Genomic DNA, 22291 nt, shown 5'->3' with positions numbered 1-22291 from the left:
TAGCTTAGCTTTATACAGCTTTCTGGTTAAGGATACTTTCGTTCCTGCTGAATCACGAACATAAATGCATTTCAGCGTGTCCCAGCATTCTTTTCCTTAAGTCAGTCCACTTACGTGAGTCAGTTGGCTGTCTTCCAGGCAAAGAATTAATGTAGATAAAGCTTTCTCATTTTTCCTTTGTTCCTCCTCATCTGGGGCAGCAGGGGAATGGCATACTATCTCCCACAATTCCTCCCGTCTCAGGAACATCTCAGCTTTCACTGACCACGTCTGGCAGTTATTTTCATTCAGTCTAGGTTACAGGAAAACCTCCCATACTCCCAAACGCCTGCATTTTGCTGCTTTTCTCTTGGTCCTCAGTTTTTCTTCCCCTCCTGGGCTCTAAACGGCAGAACTCTCACTTCCCTGGACTCTCTCTTGCCTCTCAGGTACCCACTGGTACTCACTGCCTTCCTTGATGCAACGCAGGTATCGCAGGGCGTAGCGCTGGACCCATAACCTTCTGTCAGCTTTCTTAGCGGAAATCACAGTTTTAGCAGAGTAATTCGCGGTTCAGGCAGTCCAGGAATACCTCACACACAGTCCAGCAGCATTTCCTTCAGCAACGTGTATTTACAGCAGTATTTACATCAGTTTGGCAGCATAACGTGTAGATGTGATCTTCATGCAGGAAAAGATACAACTAACTGTACAATCACACATATATACATATACATAACCAATGAGGTTACACATTACATCATCCCTTGATTGCATCATCCCTGGATTGCATCAGCTCTGCTGAGTCATCCTGACTCAGCTTCAGCACAGCTGATCATCATGGATTCTCATTAATACACTCCATTCTGCTCAGGCCTGTAATTTTCCTTGATGCTCTATTTTTGTCGGCAGCTGCCCGGGGCTCTGCCCGGGCCCGCCCTGGAAGTTCATGGCTGGCGGGGAGGAGGGCGAGGAAGAGGGAAAGAGGCTGGGCAGGTGACGGTGGCAGGAGGAGGAAGAGTGGAAGCGGGTGGGTGGCGGGCGAGCGCGCAGCTGGCTCAGCAGCGAAAGGGCAAGGAAGAGGCTGGGTGGACGGTGGGAGAAGGAGGAGAAGCGGGCGGGTGGCGGGCAGCCCGGCGGCAGACTGGCTGCTCAGACATGGCCAGCTCGGCTTCCCTCCCTCCATCCCAACTGACTGACTGCCCACCTGCCTTCCTCCCCAGCTGGCGCAGCCCCACGTCACTCACTCAACGGCAGGGGTGGCTCCTTCCTGGCCCAAATGAAGTGCACTCGGCGTACAAGACGACCCTCCCCCCACTTGGAGGCATGTTTTTGGACCAAAAAAGTCGTACACTGGCAAATATGGTATATCTAAGGTAAAACAAACTTACCAAGGAAAACTGAAGAATAATGATAACCCATCTACGTAGGAAAATATAAAGGGAAATCTCAAGTGGAACATTTTCATTTGTCAGAGTTGATTCATGAGGTATTAAGCAAGCAGACAGTTTTTCCAAAAGTCAGAGAACAAATTAAAGGATGTTCCACACAGCTGCGTGGAGAAAAATGTTAGGGAAACCTCAAAGTCTCAGCAACACTTTTTTCTCACAAGTGAGCTTAGATGACAGGACTTTACTGTTTAAGTGGGGAAACAGGAGCAGGTGATACAATTAATTGACCTACTCACTCAATAAAGTGCCAGTACCATTTATTTCCTCTGTTAATTTTTTTATTCACTTCTCAGCTTTCTTGGTACATTTATCATTTACACTACACACCAGTGCAGTCAAATGAAAGCAGTAATTTTATATCCAAAGTTTGTAAATACATAAAACTTATTTCCCTTCTCAGCCTATATATGTACTCTTTTATCACAGCACTGATTCCTTCACACATAATACTGCATCCTTGCCCAAGTGGAAGATAAAAATAATCACTGCAGGGATACCCAAGTTGGTATTCTGGACCAGTTTAACTCAAAATGGGCTAATGACTTGGCAACTTAGTATTTTCTGTATCTGCAGCAAAGTCTGCACTAGCCCTTTTCACCAGCTATTTTAGAAATCTGTAGGCTTTGAGATATATTTTGATAAAGCAAAAGATTGAAGAGTTGTTTTTTTCTGTGATCTGAAAGTAGTTTTTCATTAGTTTGGGGAAAACAAGCCATCCTGAGTTCCATGTGTCACGGGTCTATCATATTTAGTAGGAAATGATCTAACAGTGATAGCATGTAACACTAATACAGTACACTGTAAAGTTGTCCGCAGAAGTCTGCATCTTTTGGTAGAATGATACTGGCTATTTATATTGGCATAGATGCAGTGGTAAAAATTGTGCTGGTGTTCTCTCATAGTCCAGCAGCTTACACAACCAGCATGCAATGTGAGATCCAAGTGGCAAATTGTTAACTGCCAGCAACTCACCAATGCATTTCAGACTACTGCATAACTAACCAATAGGATTCTGACCTTTGTCTGCCAGCTAGAATTGTTCAGTTCCCCAAAAACATTAGTTTAACTGAGAGTATCTGTGGTTTCAGAATGGAAAAAGTGATTTATTTATTTTTTGCTGGAATCAAGTATACTGTATCTTGCAAAGCTGAATTGCTAATTTAAGTATGTCTTACCGTATTTTCCAAATAAAATATGCTTCTTTTGTTTATAAAGTCACCACAAAGAATAAACACATTTTAAAATATATTTAAAGGGAAAACATTATTCCTCATTGGTGATGTGGATCACTTCATTCTCTTATCATAATTCAGATACTGTTACAAATTTAGATCTAGTCAGACACTTATACAACATATTCCATTATATGGTGCTGACACAATTATTGCCTTCTGGGCCATATGCAAGAAGATTCAAGGCTAGCATATCTAAACTGCCCCTCTCCCAGAGAAAGTGGATTACAATATTTATAGAAAAGGCTGACAAACCTATTTTGGCAGCTTAGAATAACACTGAGCTACCACCTAAAAGGCAGTAACAGTGAGCACCAGATTTCATGCTTTATCTTTTGCCAAATAGTACGAATGCCTAAAAACTTTTTTTTAAAAAAAACAAAGCCTGAAGATTTCCCATGTCTATATTTTTAGACTGATAATAACACTGTTCATCCATTTACAAGACAGCAATTTGCCTTTTAAACACAAATTTAAGATCCTTTTATCTTTAATTACAACTGTTTTACTTAAGAAAAGTGTAGTAGTAAAATCAAAATAGCATTTAGAAAACACAAATAACTTCAAAGACAGATTTGTTGACAAGACAGATACATCAAATATTCCACATAATTTTGTTTGCAGACCATAATAAAAAATGTAAAACATGTTGCACAACATCAAAACTACAGTAATTTAAATAACAGAAGCAAAAAAATGAACTGCCTATTCATCTTAACTTCAGTTTTCCATACAGTTTCAGTGCAATTAAGATGCATTACAAAGCTAGTGACAACTTGGATGCAGGAATTTAGGAGCCCTGTTTCCATAGCCCACAAATTTCATTAAAAGTTTAGCAATTGAAATTGAAAACTATCATAAAGTCAATCTACAGACAGTCCAGTGAGTCCTCAAATACTTAACTGGAATGGAGAATTTTAACTGGTGCTTTCCCACCAGAGACAGTAGCAAGAGACATTTTCACACAAATATAATTTGTTCACCACCATCAATTTATTACTGATGAACAACCCTATTACACTATGAAGTTGCTAGTCACATTTTCTAAAAAACAACTGTCCATGTTAGCAGAATGCATTACTGTGTGACTGAGGAACCACACAGTTCCTATTTAAACTGTAGAAGAGGAAGCCCTGCTTAAAGGTTAAAAGGCGATGACTGAAACAAGCACTTCTATACTATTAAACACACAGTAACTCAATGAATTGTTCCCAGAATACAAATTATACTATGGAGTAGATTAGCAAGCAAAATTTCACTCGTTTTTCTTCTCTTTGTGCTTGAGGAGTTTGTTGACCTCCCTTTTTGCCATTCCAACATATTTTGAAATTATTCCATGCTTGTTCAATCCAGGAAACAACAAGAAGCAGCTCACTTAAAACAAAACAAAACAAAATCACCATCAGTGATGATCTTTTAAGTTTGTTCATCATATTTGTTCATTTTAATTATGTTCTATTTAAATCACTTCCCAAAAACAATCCAGTCCCCACTTATTAGCATGGGAAAACAAGCCACATATTCTTCTGTAGCATTCCCTTACATATTGCTTACCAATAAGGTAGGTGAGGAAGAGGTTATGAACCTGTTGTCCTATCCAAGCAATCACAGCCAGTGAACACAGCATTGTCATGAAGTACTAGAAAGTAAACCAAATAGATGATGGCCTTAAAACAGTTTCTACAGGAATTAAGATGCCAACCTCCTTACTAAATGTTTCTCCCACTGCTCTTAAAGGCAACATGGCTGATCAGCATCCTAATCCTCTGTGTGCAAATGTGCACACAGCAATATATTCCACTATCTTTAATAGAATCTGCTCTTAAGAAAGTATGATTTGGACAATAACCTGGATTATTGGTGGCTGACAACTTGGCAGCTCTGGATGGTTTGCTAATACAGAGAGGCCATTCACATGTTACCACAACAATTACTCTGAAGACTACAAAACAAATGTTCCTTTCAAGCTGCTGTTGAGGGGGGACATTAATCATCTTGAAGTCAAAATGCCATGGTACCGCATTTTTCCGTGTACAGTGGGGTCTCGACTTACGAACTTAATCTGTATTGGAAGGTGGTTCTTAGGTCGAAAAGTTCTTAGGTCGAATCTGCATTTCCCATAGGAATGCATTGAAAACCATTTAATCTGTATCTGCTCTTTTCTGTCCATAGAAACTAATGGGAAGCTGCTATTCCACCTTCTGCCACTAGAGGGGAATAGGTTTTCTTTTTTTCCCCTTAGGTTCAGGAAAAGAGGAGGAAGGCAGGGAACAGTTTGCAAAGCACTTCAGAAATCTTTTTTTTCAACGAAGCCAATTTTAAATCATGTTTTAAAGCATGTTGTGCTGATTTTTTCAGCACAAAGACACACAGGCAGGCTTTTTAGGTGCTGAGCAAGCCTCCCCAAGCCTCTTCAGAGCCAGCCCATCAGCTGATAGGCGGGGAGAGGAGGGTGCAGGAGTGGGGGGGGGGGGAATAACAAAATGGCTGCCAGGCTCCCTTCTGGGTGTTGGCTTTTAGCTGTTTCCTGCTCTTTTTCCTGCTGTTTGGGGGCTACCAAGGCCTGGTAAGTGACTTTCTTTTATTTATTTTTAAGTTTCTGACCCTTTTTCCCCCTTCAGAAGCCTCTAAGGGGAGGGAGGGGGCACTTTTTTTCCTGTACGTAACTCGAGGGAAGTTCGTATGTCGAGTCTAAGGAAAAAGCTGAGGAAAAAGAAGTGGCAGGGGGAAGGGATCAAGCCTCCTTTTGCTAAGCCCCATGGGGCTTAGGAAGTGGCATGGAAAGCAGCGGTGAAAGTAATTATGCAGCCCTTTCGTCGCAGCAAATTTTCTGATTTAGGGTTAAAAATGTGGGGGTCATCTTATAAATTGGGGCATCTTATAAACGGAAAAATACGGTATATTGAAATCTAATGAGATTAGTATGTGTACTTTTACTGAAATCTGTAACTATCAATGCAATTCAGAATTCAGTAAAGCTTAAGTGACATTATAGTTTTTAAAAGGAACATAATTACCATACATGATATAAATTACCATTTTAGGCTTTTCCTCTTTAAATGTAAAAAGACGTTTCCACCAGCCAACAATCCTACGCCGTGTCTTCACCATGTTGCTACAAATTTCATGGAATCGTTGCTGTTGTTCAGTAGTCCTTAAAAAATTATATTAAGAAAAATTATCTAGATATCACAGTATCTACTTAAACTAATAATTTAGCATTTCACATCTTTAAACGTTTATTTACTTACATTCCTCAATCACTTAAAATGCAATATTTGTTTTACATACACATACATGTAGACATCTACAAACACATATATAATTTCTTACAGGTTGTGCTTGGCTTTGTGTGCACATCAGTAAATAAGTGAACCATATACAGTTCAATGGAATAAAATTTGCATAAATTTGCAAGTGGATATGTTTTAAAATGCCAGATGTTATGAAATCTTCATAAACTACACCTGTTTTTTTAAAGCTGGAATCTAATGTGTTGGCATGGTGTGGAAGTAACTTATTAATATACCACTATCTAAAGCAGTGATGTTCTTGAGCTGCCCCCAAACTTTCAGCCAGAGGGCAACATTTTCACATATAGCAAAACCCAGAATACACTATGCTACATAATGCTTTGTAGAATAAGAAAGAGAGGACAAGTCCCTGCCTCAAGTGCTTTACAATATATATGTCAACTGTACGAAGAAAGATATGAAAGACAGAGCAGAGCAATAGTCAACCCCCCCCACAAGTCTATCCTTCTAAACCACTCATTGTGAAGTGCTAATTAGTACAGTGGTGCCCCGCATAGCGACGATAATCCGTTCCGGATAAATCGTCGCTATCCAGAAACGTCGCTATACAGGGCAGAAGAGCCCATAGGAACGCATTAAACTCCATTTAATGCGTTCCTATGGGGACAAAACTCACAGCTAAGCGGAAATCCTCAATCCACCCGCCATTTTCGCCGCCTCGGTAAGCGAGGAATCGGCGCGGAAGTGCAGCGGGCGGCCATTTTCTTGACAGAGCGGACATTTTGGAACCGCTGATCAGCTGTTTGAAAACATTGCAATGCAAAGATCAGTAAGCGAAACGCTTACCGATCATCGCAATGCGATGTTTTACCTATTCAAACATCGCAATGCGATCACTTTTTCGATCACAAAATCTGCATCGCTATGCGGATTCGTCGTTAAACGGTGCGCTTGTTATGCGAGGCACCATTGTATTATGTTTGTTCAGAACTCATACACACAATTCATATTCAAAGGGGCACATATTTCCTAACTGTAGTATTTAAAAGGCTAAGATTAATATGAATAAAACCCTCAAACAACATACCATTTACTGGAGCCAAAGATTCTAGGAGCAAGGGCAGGTACAAGATAGTCAGCCAAACAAAGCAACATAACAAAAAAAGAAACACCTGAAAGAACAGATGGATCCAAGTAGTAAATCATCCTGTTGAGAAAGGAGAAGTATTTTTATCCAGATACCATTTAAATTTAAGGAAACTATTAGACCAATGATCCCCAACCTTTTTGACACCAGGGACCGGTTTAGTTGAAGACCATTCTCCCAAGGACTGGGGGGGGGGGGGGGAGTTTCTTGTTATGCAGTACAGTAGGTTGCTGGAGGATAGCTTTGAATCGGCACAGCTGGTCTAGCAGCAGCAGGAGGGGAAACGGGTAGCAAAGCACCACCTCTTGTCAGATCAGCAGCAGCATTAGAACCTAATAGGAACGTGACAAGGGGCAGAGCTTCACTCGCCACTCACCTTCTGCGTGCCACTCATCTGTCCCAGTGGCCCAATCCTTCCAAGGCCACGGACCAGGACTAGTCCATGGCCCGGGGGTTCAGGACCCCTGTATTAGACTATGAAGAATTTTCCAAACATCAGTGTATGGTAAAAACAGTCATATGTATGTATCTAGGATCATTTGCAATGTACCAATTTGACTTCTGCAGTGGAAATTGTAACCTGACCAACCAAAGTGCATGGTGAATGCAGAAGAAAAACAAGGAGGGAGATGGCTTTTAGAAAGCAGGGAAAAGAGAAATAAATTGCACTCAGCCTTGAAGAATACATCAACTGACCATAACATTCAAAGAAAAGTAGGCATGAACCTAATGGCCTTCTCCTTCCATATATGGTGGAGTACTACTTCCACTATCTCCAGCCACCAGGACTACTGGTTATAAGTCTTCTAGTAGCCCTCAGAGATTTTTAATACTTCCAGTTTTGCATTTTTCTAACAAAGGAAGCAAGAGTAATTGCTGAGAACACCCAAGGATGGTTTTATATAGCTTATTAGAGCATATAAAATGTTCCTGAGGCACTTTTAGCAATTTTGCCTGCTTCTCTTCTAATCCCAAATAAGCAAACAAATTATTGGCATGTATTACACACCAAACTGGGAGGCACACCAAACATATTAATATTAAATAACGTTTAATGTTCCATTTTAAATAGCCAGTATGAAGATGATCAGAACCCCAATTAAATGCTATTAAAACACTGGCATCAATACTAGAGCAAACAAGGGCACATGGAATTACTCTATCTGGAAGAAAGGGCATTAAAAGCCCCATTTTCAATATCAATAAGCCCACCAACTGGTCATTTCAAATTTTAAACCAGACACGTTAATTGAAGTAGTGTAATTAACATCATGTATGTCTTGGTACAGCAAGGGACTGAAATAGTTTAGCCTCAGGAACTGCCAACAGATAAACAAGAAAAGGACTACTAATTTAATTTCAATATTATTCTATCTCTATTTAAATAGCATTCCAACCCCTTTAAAAGAATGTTTCTACACAACATTGTTTCTACCTCCAGTAGAATTCACAATAGGTAATCAATTTCTCTTATTACAAACCTAAAATGTCATACTGTTATCACATTGATTTCTTATCACAGCTCCAAGTTTCAGAACTCTCCACAAATGTTTCTGTTGCTACTTACTTGTCTCAGTTAACACACCGTTTTTTAAAAGCAGATGACTACAAAGAGTACCCAAAATATAAATGTATCAGTAATTTTTACAGCAGCACTATGTTTCCAGCTATATAAAACATTTTCTGTACTTCTCATAGTGCAACACTGCCAACTGCTTCCTGAAAAGCAACTTATTAACTGTTACAAAAATTTAGTAGACACAAATGTGAAGGTAATTTCCTCTAGAATAACTTACAGAAAAACAAAGGAAACTACAGCAATGATAGCAGGTGGAAACCACGCTTTTTCCCAGCGAAGGATTTTGTCAGTCACTAGAATCACTTCACCCCATCCCTGCAATTGCTCTTCCAAGCTAGCTGTTTCTGCAGCCTGTAAAAAAATCATTAAAATATATGTGCTTAACACAAAAGAAAATGTTCAGAAATTACAAATACTTCATACAGTGCAGGATACAGTTCTACACATAAGGGAAACAAATGCATAGAAAATAAACTAGTTCCTGATCCCTTAACTTTGCTTTAGATCATTGTTTCTGTATCTTTTGCTCTTCAGATGATTTGGAGTTTTAACTCCCAGATGTTGAAGCCAGCATGACTATCAGCCAGGAATTCTGAAAGTTGAAGTCCAGAACATATGTAGGGCCAGAGGCTTTAAACAATACCAAATTTCTCAATGCTTGTATCTTTGTTCTACTTCTGAAGTTCTACTTCAAGCAGGACCTTCACGTCACAGCCAATCATGTATTTAATAGTGTTTAGATTTAATCATTTTTAATATTAATATCTTAATTCATTGCACTTTTAAGCATGTATGTTTAGCTACTACATGCTGCCTTAAGGTCTTCCTTCAGTTGTTTGGCACTTTGCCCATGCTCCATGATTTCAAGAAAATAGTAGTTTCAAGAGTTCTTCAGCCATTTATTTTACTATTTTTTTTTGTTATTTTAAATATGGTATTAAGTCCATCATTAACAACTTCTTAGTTTCTAAAAATGAAAACAGTAAAACATTTTAATAAATTCCCTGTGCTATAATTAAATTTAAAAAAGTAAAGGTAAAGGTTCCCCTTGACAATCTTGACAACACATTTTTGCTTGGCAAACAATACATTTAAAAATCTTCTTGACATAAGATCATGAGGATTGTTTTGGTCTGTGTTAGAGAGATATGTGCAAAATGAAACAACTGCCTTTTGATGTAGAGGTTATTAAAGGTAAAGGTTCCCCTTGACAATTTTTGTCCAGTCATGTTCGACTCTAGGGGGCGGTGCTCATCCTTGTTTCCAAGTCATAGAGCCAGCGTTTTGTCTGAAGACAATCTTCCGTGGTCACATGGCCAGTGCGACTTAGACACGGAACGCTGTTACCTTCCCACCGAGGTGGTCCCTATTAATCTACTCGCATTTGCATGCTTTCGAACCGCTAGGTTGGTGGGAGCTGGGACAAGTGACGGGCGCTCACTCCGTCGCGTGGATTCGATCTTACGACTGCTTGGTCTTCTGACCCTGCAGCACAGGCTTCTGCGGTTTAGCCCACAGCACCACCACGTCCCTACTATAATTAAATTAATAAAAGATCATGAAGTTTTAAGATAATGTCTAGTGAGCAAAATAACTAATTCCTCCTTTGAATACACTGCTTTTCAGCTGTAGGAGAAAAACATTAGGAATTAATATGTTCTTGCTTAGAAGTGTTCATTGTTTTTAGTCCAGTTATAAGCGATAAAAAAGTGCTCTTATAAATTTTTAAACATTTTTGTTCAATATTCCTTTTTACAAGTGCTGTGAATTTGATTAGGGATAAAAGGGGTATTTTTCTATGTATCTACATATTTTATTTGTATAAACAGTTTAGGTATCTGTCTGCAGACCAGACAAATATTGTCCCTATCTTCAGAAGGGGCAAAAAGGAGGAACCTAATATCTACAAACCAGTCTGCCTGGTATCAATCCCAGGGAAAACTATAGAGTGGATTATAAAGTGATCACATTGCAAGCATCTTGAAATTAATAACTAGAAGCCAACACAGATTTGTCAAGCATAAATCCTGTCAGACTAATCCTCTCATTTTTTGATTGCGTGACCTCCCTTGGTAGATGGTGGGAATGCTGTAGACATAATATATCTTGACTTCAGCAAAGCCTTTGACAAAGGAACAATGGAATAGTAAACATGCTGAAAGAAACAAAATTCAAAAATATATTTGATAGGCTTGAACACTGGACTGAAAACATTTTGAAAGATATTTTGCAAAAAGTGCAAAATTCTACACCTAGGAAAAAGAAACCAAATGCACCATTATGAGATGGATACTTGACTTAATAATACTAAATGTAAGAGGGATCTGTAATTGATTAAAGACCCGAGGAGAGATAGGAAAGCACTCTTCAAACACTTGAAAGTCTGCCATTCAGAGGAAGGGCAGAATCTACTCTTAATTGTTCTAGAATGCAGAACATATAATAATGGCTCAAGTTAGAAGCCTGCTTTTGATTCATATTAGGACAAACTTACTCTTAGAACAGTGTAACAATGAAACCAGTTACCTCAGGAGGGGGTGAACACTCCAACATTGGAGGCATTAAAGAGAAAGCTAGACAGCCATCTGACAGATATACTTGGATTCCTGAATTGAGCAAGGGGCTGTACTCAGTGGCCTTGTAAGTCCCTTCCAACTCCATTACTCTACGGTTCTAAAATAGAGATGGAGGTATTCTATATGAATACCCCCCCTACAGGTGGAGATGACAACGGTCCAGCCCCATGGTGCCAGACGGTCCACTCACCGATCCGCTGCTGCTGCGGGCTGCGCGATCCCATCTTATCACTCTGGAGCTTGCAGTCAACGAGCCACTCCTGGCAGGAGGTGGGATGACAAGCCTCTCTGCCAGGTCAAAGAGTGGCTTTACAAGGATTTAGAAAACAGTATAATCCCATCTCCCCAAAGGCTGTCCCTACTATTAGGCAGGCTAGGTATTGCGAAAGGGCAGCAAGTTTTTACTTAATTTTATTATTGTTACACATTTACTACCAGGGAAGCATTTGTAGCATTTTCTGGCTCACGTGGAAATAATATAGTCTTGGGTATTATCCATCTTCACTTGGGTATTACACATCTTTCTTTGTCTCAAATAGACAAATTTCATAGTCTGGCTTGAAATAATTTTCTTGATTGTTTAACAGAAAGATATGAGAAAGAATAACAATGTCTTGATATTAGAAAGCAACAGTTAAATACTGAGTGAGAATAATGGACACTAGAGGTACTCTGTATTTCAAAAAGTCGTATTTTCAGAAAACTGCAAAAGTACAATATAATTAGCAAAGTCTTGTTCAGCATCCTCTTGTGCAATGCTGCAAATTTGACCTCTCATCTGCCTACCCTTGAGACACTGCAGTTCTGTTGACAAGCTAGACAAAATGTCCTGTTTGTTCCTGCTCATATCAGCATGACTAGCAAGCATGCCAGTCTGATGTTTTTAATGCCAAGAAGATGACAACGCAGAGTAATGCAGGAGGGACCAAAAGAAAAAAAAAGGGGGGGGGGGGAAAGAAAAGAAACCCAAGCAGTTTTTAAACAAAATCTTCCAAGCTGCAAAGCAGAAACTTCTGGATGCACCACTTGGTGAGAAACTGAGCACACCCACTGACCCTTGGTAGACCTTACACTCTATTATTAGTGGGAAGATCTGTTGAGAAACCAACAATATGCATGGAAAGACCTACCCCACATGCTGCATACTTATTTAGCAGAAATACCTCTGGCCAGAATACAATTGCCCCCCATCACGTGATATGTCAATACAATATAATGGCTTCCCTCCTCTTTGCTTTTCAAAGGCTGTAATGAGTACTACACTCTTACCTGCCCAATGGTTGGCTGACAAAGCATGCCTTAATGGGTCAACATACCCCAAATGGGAGGCAAAAATACCCTGTGTTAAATATTTAAGTTCCAGAGATAGCAGCGTTGATTTCACTTCACCAGCAGTCTTGCTGAACTTGAAATCCATGGCAGATTTATGCCATCAGTAGCTTTTGTTCACTAGAGCCCCTTACATGAAATGTAGCCTCTCTTTCTCTCTGTATGTATGCATGCATGTATCACAGGCCCCCCCGGTGGACCACGAAGTTCAGCCACCCCAGCCCGTCAAGAAGGGACAGCGAACCTCCTCCCTCTGTCTCTGCAACATATATATGAACATATGCAGCATATTTATGAACATGCACATACATACATGAATAGATGATGGAGGCTAATATATAAAAATATGAAACCATGAACATCCCTACACACACGAGTTGTTATGGCCCAAGGCTTGGAGAACGGGCACAGCTTTTAAGAGCGCCTGCTTTGGGCGACCTGAAGTCAACATGGCTCCATCTTTGCGGCACGGTTATCAACGGGGGTGCAGACATGCGCACGGCGAAACCTCCGTGTTCCCTCTCAGAACTGTGTGGCCTGGAGTCCCCAAAAGTGCCCGTCCCCTCGCCTCCTCGAAGCCCGATGGGCGCCTGAGGAAGCCTCCTGCCCGGCCTCCTCCCTTGAAGGACCGGACGAGGCCGCCCGCCGGGCCTCCGCCGCCTTCCTCCAACTCGCCTCTGCGGCCAGCAGGCGACGAGCCCGCAAGCCCTGCCCCTGCCGGACCCCAAACCTCACCCCACAGGGCGGCCCCACAGGTCAAGGGAATCCGGCCAGGAACGCTCCTTTCTGGCGGGCTTTCTCGAAAATCCGCAGAGGACGGACCCCCCCCCCCCAATCATCCCTGACACGCCACCTCCTGCCGGCCTGTCGCTCAGGGAAGACCCCCCGCCGTCTGGCAGAACCCCTCGCGAGGAGGAGGAGAGCAAACCGCGCCACTCGAACCCGCTTCGCTTCGCCTCAGCTCTCAACCCACCAGAAGGTTGCTGCTCCTATTGTCGCCCTCCGCCATTTTGTACGGCCTAGACAGCGGCGGCGGCGCCTGCAACAGCTGTGGCGGCGGCGCTTTCCTCTCTCTCGCCTCCCAAAGTACCGTCACGGCTTAACGCCTCCTCTTCCTTTTTTCTTGGCTTCGGCTCGCCTTCTTTCCACCCACAAACAAAAACCGACTCAGCCGCCGCCGCCCTGCCTCACGCCTCGAGCCATTTCCTTCACTTCCCCGTCGGCTTTTATAAACTCGCTTCAGCTCCTCCCGCCTCCCTCCAGTGGGCGTGATCAACTGCTCGCCAATACCACGCTCGCCGAAACTCCACGTGACTCCTAAGTGCCAATAAACGCCTCTCGGGACGGTTCGTTTGAATTTAGGCCAATAGGAGCTTGCTTTGTTCCGTTGCTTACTTTGAGCTCGTTCTGGGCGCGGGCTGAGGAAGATGGGGGGGCGGGGCGGGGCGTCGTCGTCTGGCTTTCCTGAGGGAACGCTATTTAATTGTTTCGTAGTGTTGGGAGATTGTGTGAAACGTCAGAGGTACTAAAAGGAAAAAACAGCAATAGCCATCTTTTTTTCTTTAAATAACACCTCTTTAATAGTGTTCCAAAAATGCCTTTTTTCTTCATAAAACTGATTCATGTGTATATTGCTATCCATCCACTATTGCAAAAACAAAACACTAGAAATCCATGGAACCTGGAAGTCGTAAAAGAGTTTGGCACAGGCATTCAAGAATTGTGAGCCAGTTCATCAGATGGCATCTTTTTATGCTGAGTATGAATACATTAGGAAATTCGAAGACTTAACAAAATGATACCTGTACCTATTACTACCGATAACTCTTAGATAAAGCGAGTTAACCACACTAAATGTGAGGGGGAGTAAACCAGGGAAGAGCAAAGTACTGTACAGTATAAGAATGGAAGATCAGAACGACAGGCATGAAGAAGGGAGAAGAGATACAAGTAGCCACAAACACAATTAGGATATTTTAAATATTCTTTGTTCACCCACAAAAGCAAGATTTACATTGAAACAACCCAACTGAAAAAAAAATGACTTGGAAATAATTTAATTTACAGGTGCTAGAAATGATTTTTATCCAATATAACTTAAGTAAATTCTTGCAGTTCTACAGAATTCCTTTAGCCTGCTGGATTATATCATAGACATACATATATGTATAACATTGATTAGTCATTAAGTCATGTCCAACTCTTCGTGACCCCATGGACCACAGCACGCCAGGCCGTCCTGTCTTCTACTGCCTCCTGGAGTTTGGTAAATTCATGTTGGTCGCTTCGATGACACTGTCCAACAATCTCATCCTCTGTTGTCCCCTTCTCCTCTTGCCTTCACACTTTCCCAGCTTCAGGGTCTTTTCCAGGGAATCTTCCCTTTCCATGAGATGGCCAAAGTACTGGAGCCTCAGCTTCAGGATCTGTCCTTCCAGTGAGCACTAAGGGCTGATTTCCTTCAAAATGGATTGGTTTGTTCTCTTTGCAGTCACATATAACATACAGATGATAAGAATTTTACCTAACTGTGGAACTCCTTGCCACAGGATGTGATGATGGCATCTGGCCTAGAAGCCTTTAAAAGGGAATTGGACAGATTCCTGGGGGAAAAGTCCACTGCAGGCTACAAGTCATGATGGGGATGTATATAATCTCCAAACATAGAAGGTACCTCAAAATGTCAGATGCAGGACATCTGGAGACAGGATCGTCGTCTTGTGTGCCCGCAAAGGCATCTGGTGGGGCCCCTGTGAGATACAGGAAGCTGGACTAGATGGGCCCTTGGCCTTGATCCAGCAGGGCCCTTCTTATGTAACTACACAGAAGAAAATAGAACAGCCAGGCTTTGACTGGAATTCTCTCTGGAAATGTCAGGCTTTGGCCTTGGAATATTTGGCAATGGGTTACTGTTAACTGTAAAAAAACCTTTTATTGTCTGGCTGCTCACCCTGGACATATCAGCAAAAACATGCATGGAGTGTAAACTAGCCTGTGTGAGAGATGTTAGTGGCCTAATAAAGGTATTACCCCTCCTTGTCTTTCCATCCTGACATACTGCCAGTCACGAAGATGTCCCCCCATAGTCCGAAAGTTACTTGGCACATATGTCACCTTAATCTAATTGGAGAAAAGGAAGGATATACATACGACCAGTTTTAAGTGTCTTTTCCTAAAGCACTTACTTCCCAATTGATACAGTGTAACCTTTGTTCTGCAAATCTTGCAAGACCCTAGAGAAGGACCCTTAGTGTTGCTTCTTTTTCCTATGTTCCTTTTTCCTTCCCTAACATAGACACTATTTTGCAATTGTAAATGCCTGTTCTCTTTGACATCACACATTAGACAGCCATGAGAGGAAATACCTAATATTCTTTACTTTAGTGTGCCTATGAAGCAATATGGACAATCATACCTCTAACTTGGATGGTAAGGATGCTGCAGTTGTTAAGTCTTACTTCCCCCTGCCGTCCACTTAAAATGTACAGTATTCTTGCAATGCATTTTTTTAAAAGAGAGTTCCATCACCCATTATAATTCCTGTCTAGTTTAAGCACATTAACGATTCTGATGCTTCTTTCTGTGCTTTATTTCCATGTAAGTGAAGGTCAGACAACTATGGCTTGCCCTTCACGTCCAAAGCATTGGTTTGAAGCTACCTTCTAACTCTGGTGGAGAAGGCAAGCATAACCTATATCTTGATATCAAGGGAAACAAAGATTTGGACTAAACATGGAATGGAAGTAGAACCGAACAAGAAAGAGAAGGAAAAATGCTCCACAGACACCTCATGTCCAATCCTACTGGCTTTAATGAGATTAGGTAATCATAAAGTTTATATATCGAAGGGAACTTTTATGAAGAATTGCAATCATAAAGAAATAGGCACAAATTGCATTTAATAGCAAAGCCCATTTGTTTTGATATAGACTTAAAGGAGAATCTTCAAATAGGTGGCAATCTTTGCCAAATGTAGTTTTTGCATAAAACTGAATGCAAAATCTTTCTCACAAAGGAATCCTAAACCGTGCTTCAAAATGATATTGCAGAAGAAGCTGAATGACAGTGACACAGATCCAAAACACATGGAAGTATGTCCCCAGGCCAGGATCCAGATGCTTCTGCTCATCTCCTCCATTTTCTACAGAATCAGCAATCCCCCTTCCTCCTGTAGCCAAGAAACCCTGTTCTGCAGCAGGTATTTGGCACCACAGAAAGGATGCCGGGGGGGGGGGGGGCACACAGCTCAGTTGTGCTAGCACTACATAGCCAAATACACTCTTGGATCTCAGCCACAAAACATAGGATGGGCAAATCGGTTTCAGTCATCAACAGTTATTTCCTGTGTAAGCTTCTCAGTAAAAAGATTTTTTAAAAATATATAAACAGTTCCACATCCTTGGTACAGACTGTAGATCCCACATTCTCACGATAAACACACAGCATTCTCAGCCTTGCTGCTATTAAATAAGTCAGTGCTATACAAAGAATTAAGAATACAAATAGATTTTTGAGCTTTAATACATTAGGCAGCAAATAACCCATTCTCCATAGACATTCCATTTCTGAATAAAAGTATAATACATGAATCACTGATGTAACCCATCGCCAACAACCACAAAACAAAACATGTAACCATCTTGTTCTAAATGTATCTTGATGCAGATTATGCTCTAAGAATGCGTCATATGGGAAGGGCAAGGGAAGTATACCTATTGACTGCATGGATTTTGCTTTAGCTGAATTTCACTGAACATCAAGTTTCCTGTCCTCCCTCTTGAAATACATGCCAAAAGGTTCAAGAATGGATAATTAATGCCTTTACTTACAAGCATGACTAAATATGTAGACAGTGTACACAGGCAGGTAAGTGAAGTAATCAAAAGTAAAGATAGCCACAACATAATGCAGAAACTGATAATACCATCCAGTTGCTCTTTTTAGGAGTCATTTAAATATTCTGAATAACCATTTCTTCTCTTGTGCTGGGAATAACTTGACAGGTAACACATTACATGTCCTTGTGTGTGCATGGTGGCATCCTGCACCCCATAAATTCAGTCCAAAAATATTAAGATTCAAGAAGGGTCTATCTTAACATAGCATCAAAAAGTGAAAGTTGAATTCTGCATGTGTCAGGAAGTAGCCTGTCCCTTTCATGGGCAAAGCCAAAACGGGCTCATAATGAACATTTTAATTAACAGGCAACTAAAACACTGAAGACATATGGAAACAGATTGGTTTAAAGTGCCATTTTAATAGCAACTTCTCTCACATCCACTAATCCAAAGTGCAAGGTAGATTTAGGGAAATGTATTGAGAAATTCATTTATGAATGCATTACTGAACACCATTTATGAGAAGTAATATGGGGAAACTAACTTCACATAAGTCTTTATACAAATTTCACTTGAACAAAAAAAACAAATAAATTCAATTTCAGCTTTATGTTTTTTTTTCTTCTTAAGTCCCCAGACTGAACTGATACATTATACATTTGTAAGTATAAATCAAGATTTGAAGTGAATCAAACAGCATAAAATCACCTCCTAGAACTTCACTTTATTGATTTTTTTTCTGTTGTCAACAATGTAAAAGTCTACTTAGATATTTTAATTGTGGAGTTTTTTGGTAAAAGGTAAAGGTTACACTGGAGAAGCTACAATTAGAAAAGAAACTACAGCAAATTGCAACAGAATGAACTTTGGAGGAAGAGGCTGGAATTACAAAAAGGAGCACACATTGCAAGTAGTGGGAGATGTAGATGAGATCAAATGCCTGTTCAGGTTCAGTACTTTGAACTGCACAGTGAATTTGGGAAAACTGTACATGATAGAATCACAAGCACGCAAATCACTTTAAAACAAACAGAAAAAACAATTTGCATTTGATCACTCAACTCAAAGGTAATTGCTCAATGTTCAGCATTCCCTGTGCTTTTGGAAATTTGATTTTGCAAACAGAAGAAAGTTAACTTTACTCTGAACAGTGAAACACAAGGACTGAAAATTAAAACATACTAGAAATATAGTTAAACTACAAGAATAAACCAGAAGCAGGAAAGAACTAAAAAAAAAATCTCTCTTTTCAGAGGGTTCTTCCAACATGGCTGATGTACAGCTCTTTGCATTTCAGTCCATTTCTGAAGTTCATCTTGTGTGGCATCTTTTATTTATTTTTTACTTTGCACTAACTGGTCAGCTCAACCAGCACTGTTGCCAAGCAACAAGAGCGACTCAAGAAACTCAATCTCTCAAATCTTCCTCTGCTGCGATTTCTTCACGGCCCCCTTTTTGGGTTCGGTATTTCCTGGATTGTTCACAGGGTCAGGTGGAACTGGGTTCCAAATCACTCTGCGGTCTCTGTAGCATTCCCAATTTCCTTCCTGCAGCTATTTTTGCCCCCCGATACATTAGCAGTTCTCTGTGGCAGAAAGACAGCCGTGTTGTTCAGGCGGTGAGCTGTCACCTTTGACACCCTAGGGGGTTCCTGACCATTGTGTTTAGCATATCCCTGAGTGCAGCTACTCTGCAGGACTTACTTTCCCAGTGCACCGAGATTGCCTAGGTTTCCTCACATTAAGCCCCAGAAAGGCATCACCACCGACTGTGGTGCTGCTATGGATGCCTGAGGCCGAGTTGATTCTGCTGGATGTCTGACCTCGCTGAACCCGATTGACCTGCCATCTTCCTGTTCATACCCAGGCTGTCCAACCTTCATACAGCTGAGCCAAGTTATCTAGATTAGTTGCTTCCTTAATCACATAGTCAACCTATGAAAGTGCAATTCATAAAGAAGTTAGCATTTCAGACTGCATTCACATAAATAATTTTAAGACTACCTTCATTAGAAACCCCATCAGCAAACATTAGTAAAGGACTACACTACAAACAGTTTTAGTAAAAATAAAAATACATTTTGCAAACATTTATCACCAATGTTTAGAGAATGGCCATGAACAACATTACAGTGACAAGGTTCAGATTTCACAAGCCATCCTTTGTTCTTCGATGAAAAGAACCAGCATGAGTTTCATACCTACTTACAAATGAAGGCTTTAAAGTTCACTATTCGTGACTCTTCAATAAACCACAATGTGCTGTCTCAAACTGTTAAGTACTGAGCATTCATCACAGTTTGATAACAAGCCAGGATACTAAACTAGGCCCAGGGTTGGTCTGCTCTCTTCTGAATCAGGGGTTTGAAGACAACTGTAGCCTAATCATATGGTAAGCTATAATTTTATTATGGATAAACCAGGCCAATGGCCTTCCTTAAAATTAAAAAAATTATCCAGAATATTTCAAGCAGGAAGATGGTGTAGCAATTGAGGCCTAATTCCAGTTGCTAGGTAACAACTAGAGCAGACCCACAATCAATAATACTCAATGTAAGTGTTAATTTACAAAATTATTTAATTTAATGATAACGCAGCTACTACCAGAACCTGCACATGGATATTTGTAAATGGAGATAGAACAAACAAATCAAAGTAACAAAGCAGCAATGGGCCACCGTTTGAGGCATGTGAAGAACAGGCTTTGCAGAAAGTGTGAAATTAAATAGTCCATTGAGCACCAAACACCAAATGAGAGCACTTTTAAAAAAAAATACATTACAGCCAACTGAAATAATACAATTAACTGGAAGCACAGTTTTCTTTGGGCAAAGTATAGGAAATGTAAAAAAAAAAGTATGGTTTTTTGCTCATGAAGGTTACCTGTTCAGCAACAGACATTCTCCTATTGGGATCCAAGTCCCGGCCCTCTAACTTGGCTTTGACACGTTTCCACACACTTACTGCATATGAATTCCGCTCTTGCACAGCTGAAAAGGGGGGAAAACAACACATTCGTTTATTTTTTGATGCAAATCAAGTAGATATATTCTGCTTGTTAAAAAACAGGATGTTCTAATTTTATTTTGCCTCATACCTTTTCCTGTTTTAGGGTCTCTAATGGCCTTTTTAGGGCTAGAGACAACACTCTTTCCAGCTCCTGTAATTGTGCCTGGAGGAGTATCTGCCGATGGTGCAAGGTTTTTCTGAATTAGCTTTCTGGTATTCTGTGACATGACCTCTGGCTGAGTCTTCTGCCCTGTATTGCTACGGACTGCTATCAGTACAGAATTTAAGAAAACATTGACAGTGTCATAAAAAAGACATGCGATAAGTTTTATTTTTACATAGCAAAGGAGAAGGATATAAGCCATGTAAATAGAATGTTTTATTTTACAATCAAAACAAGGCACTGGTGAAAAGTACTGATTTCAGGCCTTCTGCTTGGTAAGAACAAAGAAAACTCCCCCCCTCCCCAATCACAAAGCCATTAAAGCACTTAACACTCCATGAGTCATCATCCTGCCTCAGTCTGACTTTGTCTAGGATAAAAACAGAATAGAGAGAAGTTGTGTTTTACTTTTATTTTACGGCAAATTTCTGTAAGGTAAAGGTTCCCCCTTGACATTTAGTCCAGTCGTGTCCAACTCTAGGGGGTGGTGCTCATTCCTGTATCCAAGCCCTAGAGCCAGCGTTTGTCCATAGACAGTTTCTGTGGTCACGTGGCCAGCACGACTAGACATGGAACGCCGTGACCTTTCCACCAAGGTGGTACCTATTTATCAACTCACATTTTTACATGCTTTCAAACTGCTAGGTTGGCAGGAGCTAGGACATCGATCTTGCGTGGATTTGATCTTATGACTGCTGGTCTTCTGACCTTGCAGCACAGAGGCTTATGCGGTTTAACCCGCAGCGCCACCACATTCCTATTTCTGTATTCTTCTGTATTCTACCACAAAATGCCTTTTTTGTTACAGTTGAAGCAACTGCAACACTCAACAGCTTTATGCACAATCATTATTGCATAAATGACTTCTGTTCAAGGGTAGGTACTAGGAAGGCCCTTCAGTAGTAGACAGGTTAACTGATTCCTAAGATAGTTCTCCAAGGATAAAACGCAGGCAGAGTGAAATTTCTACCAATGGGAAATGTGTGCTAAAGCAGAGATTTTAGTTATTATGTAAAAGTGATGTGACTAGAGATGGGTATCAACCACCTGTTCAGCAGTTCATGCAGATCCATTTTTGTCCAAACAGGTGTTTGACCTCCTCTGGCAGGCACTCACTGGCAGTTCGTGCCCATTTCAGCGCATGGGTTGCTGTTAGAAGGCAAATGAGAACTGTATCTACACATGGTGGGGATAGAACATGCCCACATAGGAGAAGAGAGGTTAGATATCTTACATCTATCCCCTAGTCTACCCCCAACCAGATGGTATCAGGTGACCATACCAGCAAACCCTCGAGCCACACGGTGCTGTTGATGAACACCAGGTCAGTACAAAATAAGACTGCTCTCATCCATGATGTAATTCTGGATGAGGGTGCTGACCTGGCGTGCATTGGGTGGGAGAGGAGGGTGGTGTTCCCCTCTCCCAGCTGTGTCCGCCTGGGTACTCAGTCTAGCAGCAATGTCGCTCAGAGGGTCGGGGAAGGGGAGTTACTATAGTCTGTAGGAGTTGTATCTCCTTGACCAGGCTTCCTATCCCTTTGAGGGGAGGTCTTGAGGGCCTGTATTGTGTGTTGGGCTTGTGAGACAGATTGGGGATTCTGTTGGTATACCGTCCACCCTGCTGCGTACCAACAGTCTCCCTGCCTGAGCTGACGGAGGTAGTCTTGGACCTGGTGTTGAGAACTCCCAGGCTGTTGGTGCTGGGAGACCTCAACATCCATGCCGAGGCTGCC

The 22291-nt window shown here is 41.1% G+C and overlaps 2 protein-coding genes across 2 annotated transcripts in view; both read right to left on the bottom strand.

Annotated features, from left to right (window-relative positions):
• Window positions 1-1686: 1686 nt before the first annotated feature.
• Window positions 1687-13825, bottom strand: ARL6IP1 (ARL6 interacting reticulophagy regulator 1). The gene is made up of 6 exons (XM_020802970.3): window positions 13521-13825; window positions 8860-8993; window positions 7004-7123; window positions 5699-5816; window positions 4217-4301; window positions 1687-4036 (listed from the first exon to the last, which is right to left on the bottom strand). The coding sequence occupies exons 1-6, from the start codon at window positions 13554-13556 to the stop codon at window positions 3918-3920; spliced, it is 612 nt and encodes a 203-aa protein (XP_020658629.1). The 5' UTR covers window positions 13557-13825; the 3' UTR covers window positions 1687-3917.
• Window positions 13826-17037: 3212 nt separating this feature from the next.
• Window positions 17038-22291, bottom strand: part of SMG1 (SMG1 nonsense mediated mRNA decay associated PI3K related kinase) — a 118174-nt gene continuing 112920 nt past the window's right edge. The window contains exons 60-62 of the mRNA XM_020802964.3: window positions 20482-20661; window positions 20268-20374; window positions 17038-19319 (exon numbers count right to left, since the gene is read on the bottom strand). Coding sequence (XP_020658623.3) covers window positions 19242-19319; window positions 20268-20374; window positions 20482-20661 — 365 coding nt within the window. The 3' untranslated portion in view covers window positions 17038-19241. The remainder of the gene's footprint in view (window positions 19320-20267; window positions 20375-20481; window positions 20662-22291) is intronic.

The sequence above is a fragment of the Pogona vitticeps genome, chromosome 13 (genome assembly GCF_051106095.1).
Source record: "Pogona vitticeps strain Pit_001003342236 chromosome 13, PviZW2.1, whole genome shotgun sequence".
Lineage (NCBI taxonomy): Eukaryota > Metazoa > Chordata > Lepidosauria > Squamata > Agamidae > Pogona > Pogona vitticeps.
This window is presented reverse-complemented; position numbering and strand designations above follow the sequence as displayed.

What these genes read in the sequence shown, in the direction of transcription:
- ARL6IP1 (XM_020802970.3), bottom strand. Translation starts at nt 13,556, where the DNA reads ATGGCGGAGGGCGACAATAGGAGCAGCAACCTTCTG. An exon ending in GTAGTTTCCTTTGTTTTTCT is followed by an intron (nt 7,124 to 8,859) that starts GTAAGTTATTCT and finishes CTTTCTCAACAG; the next exon opens with GATGATTTACTACTTGGATC. An exon ending in AAGAGGAAAAGCCTAAAATG is followed by an intron (nt 4,302 to 5,698) that starts GTAATTTATATC and finishes TTTACTTTCTAG; the next exon opens with TACTTCATGACAATGCTGTG.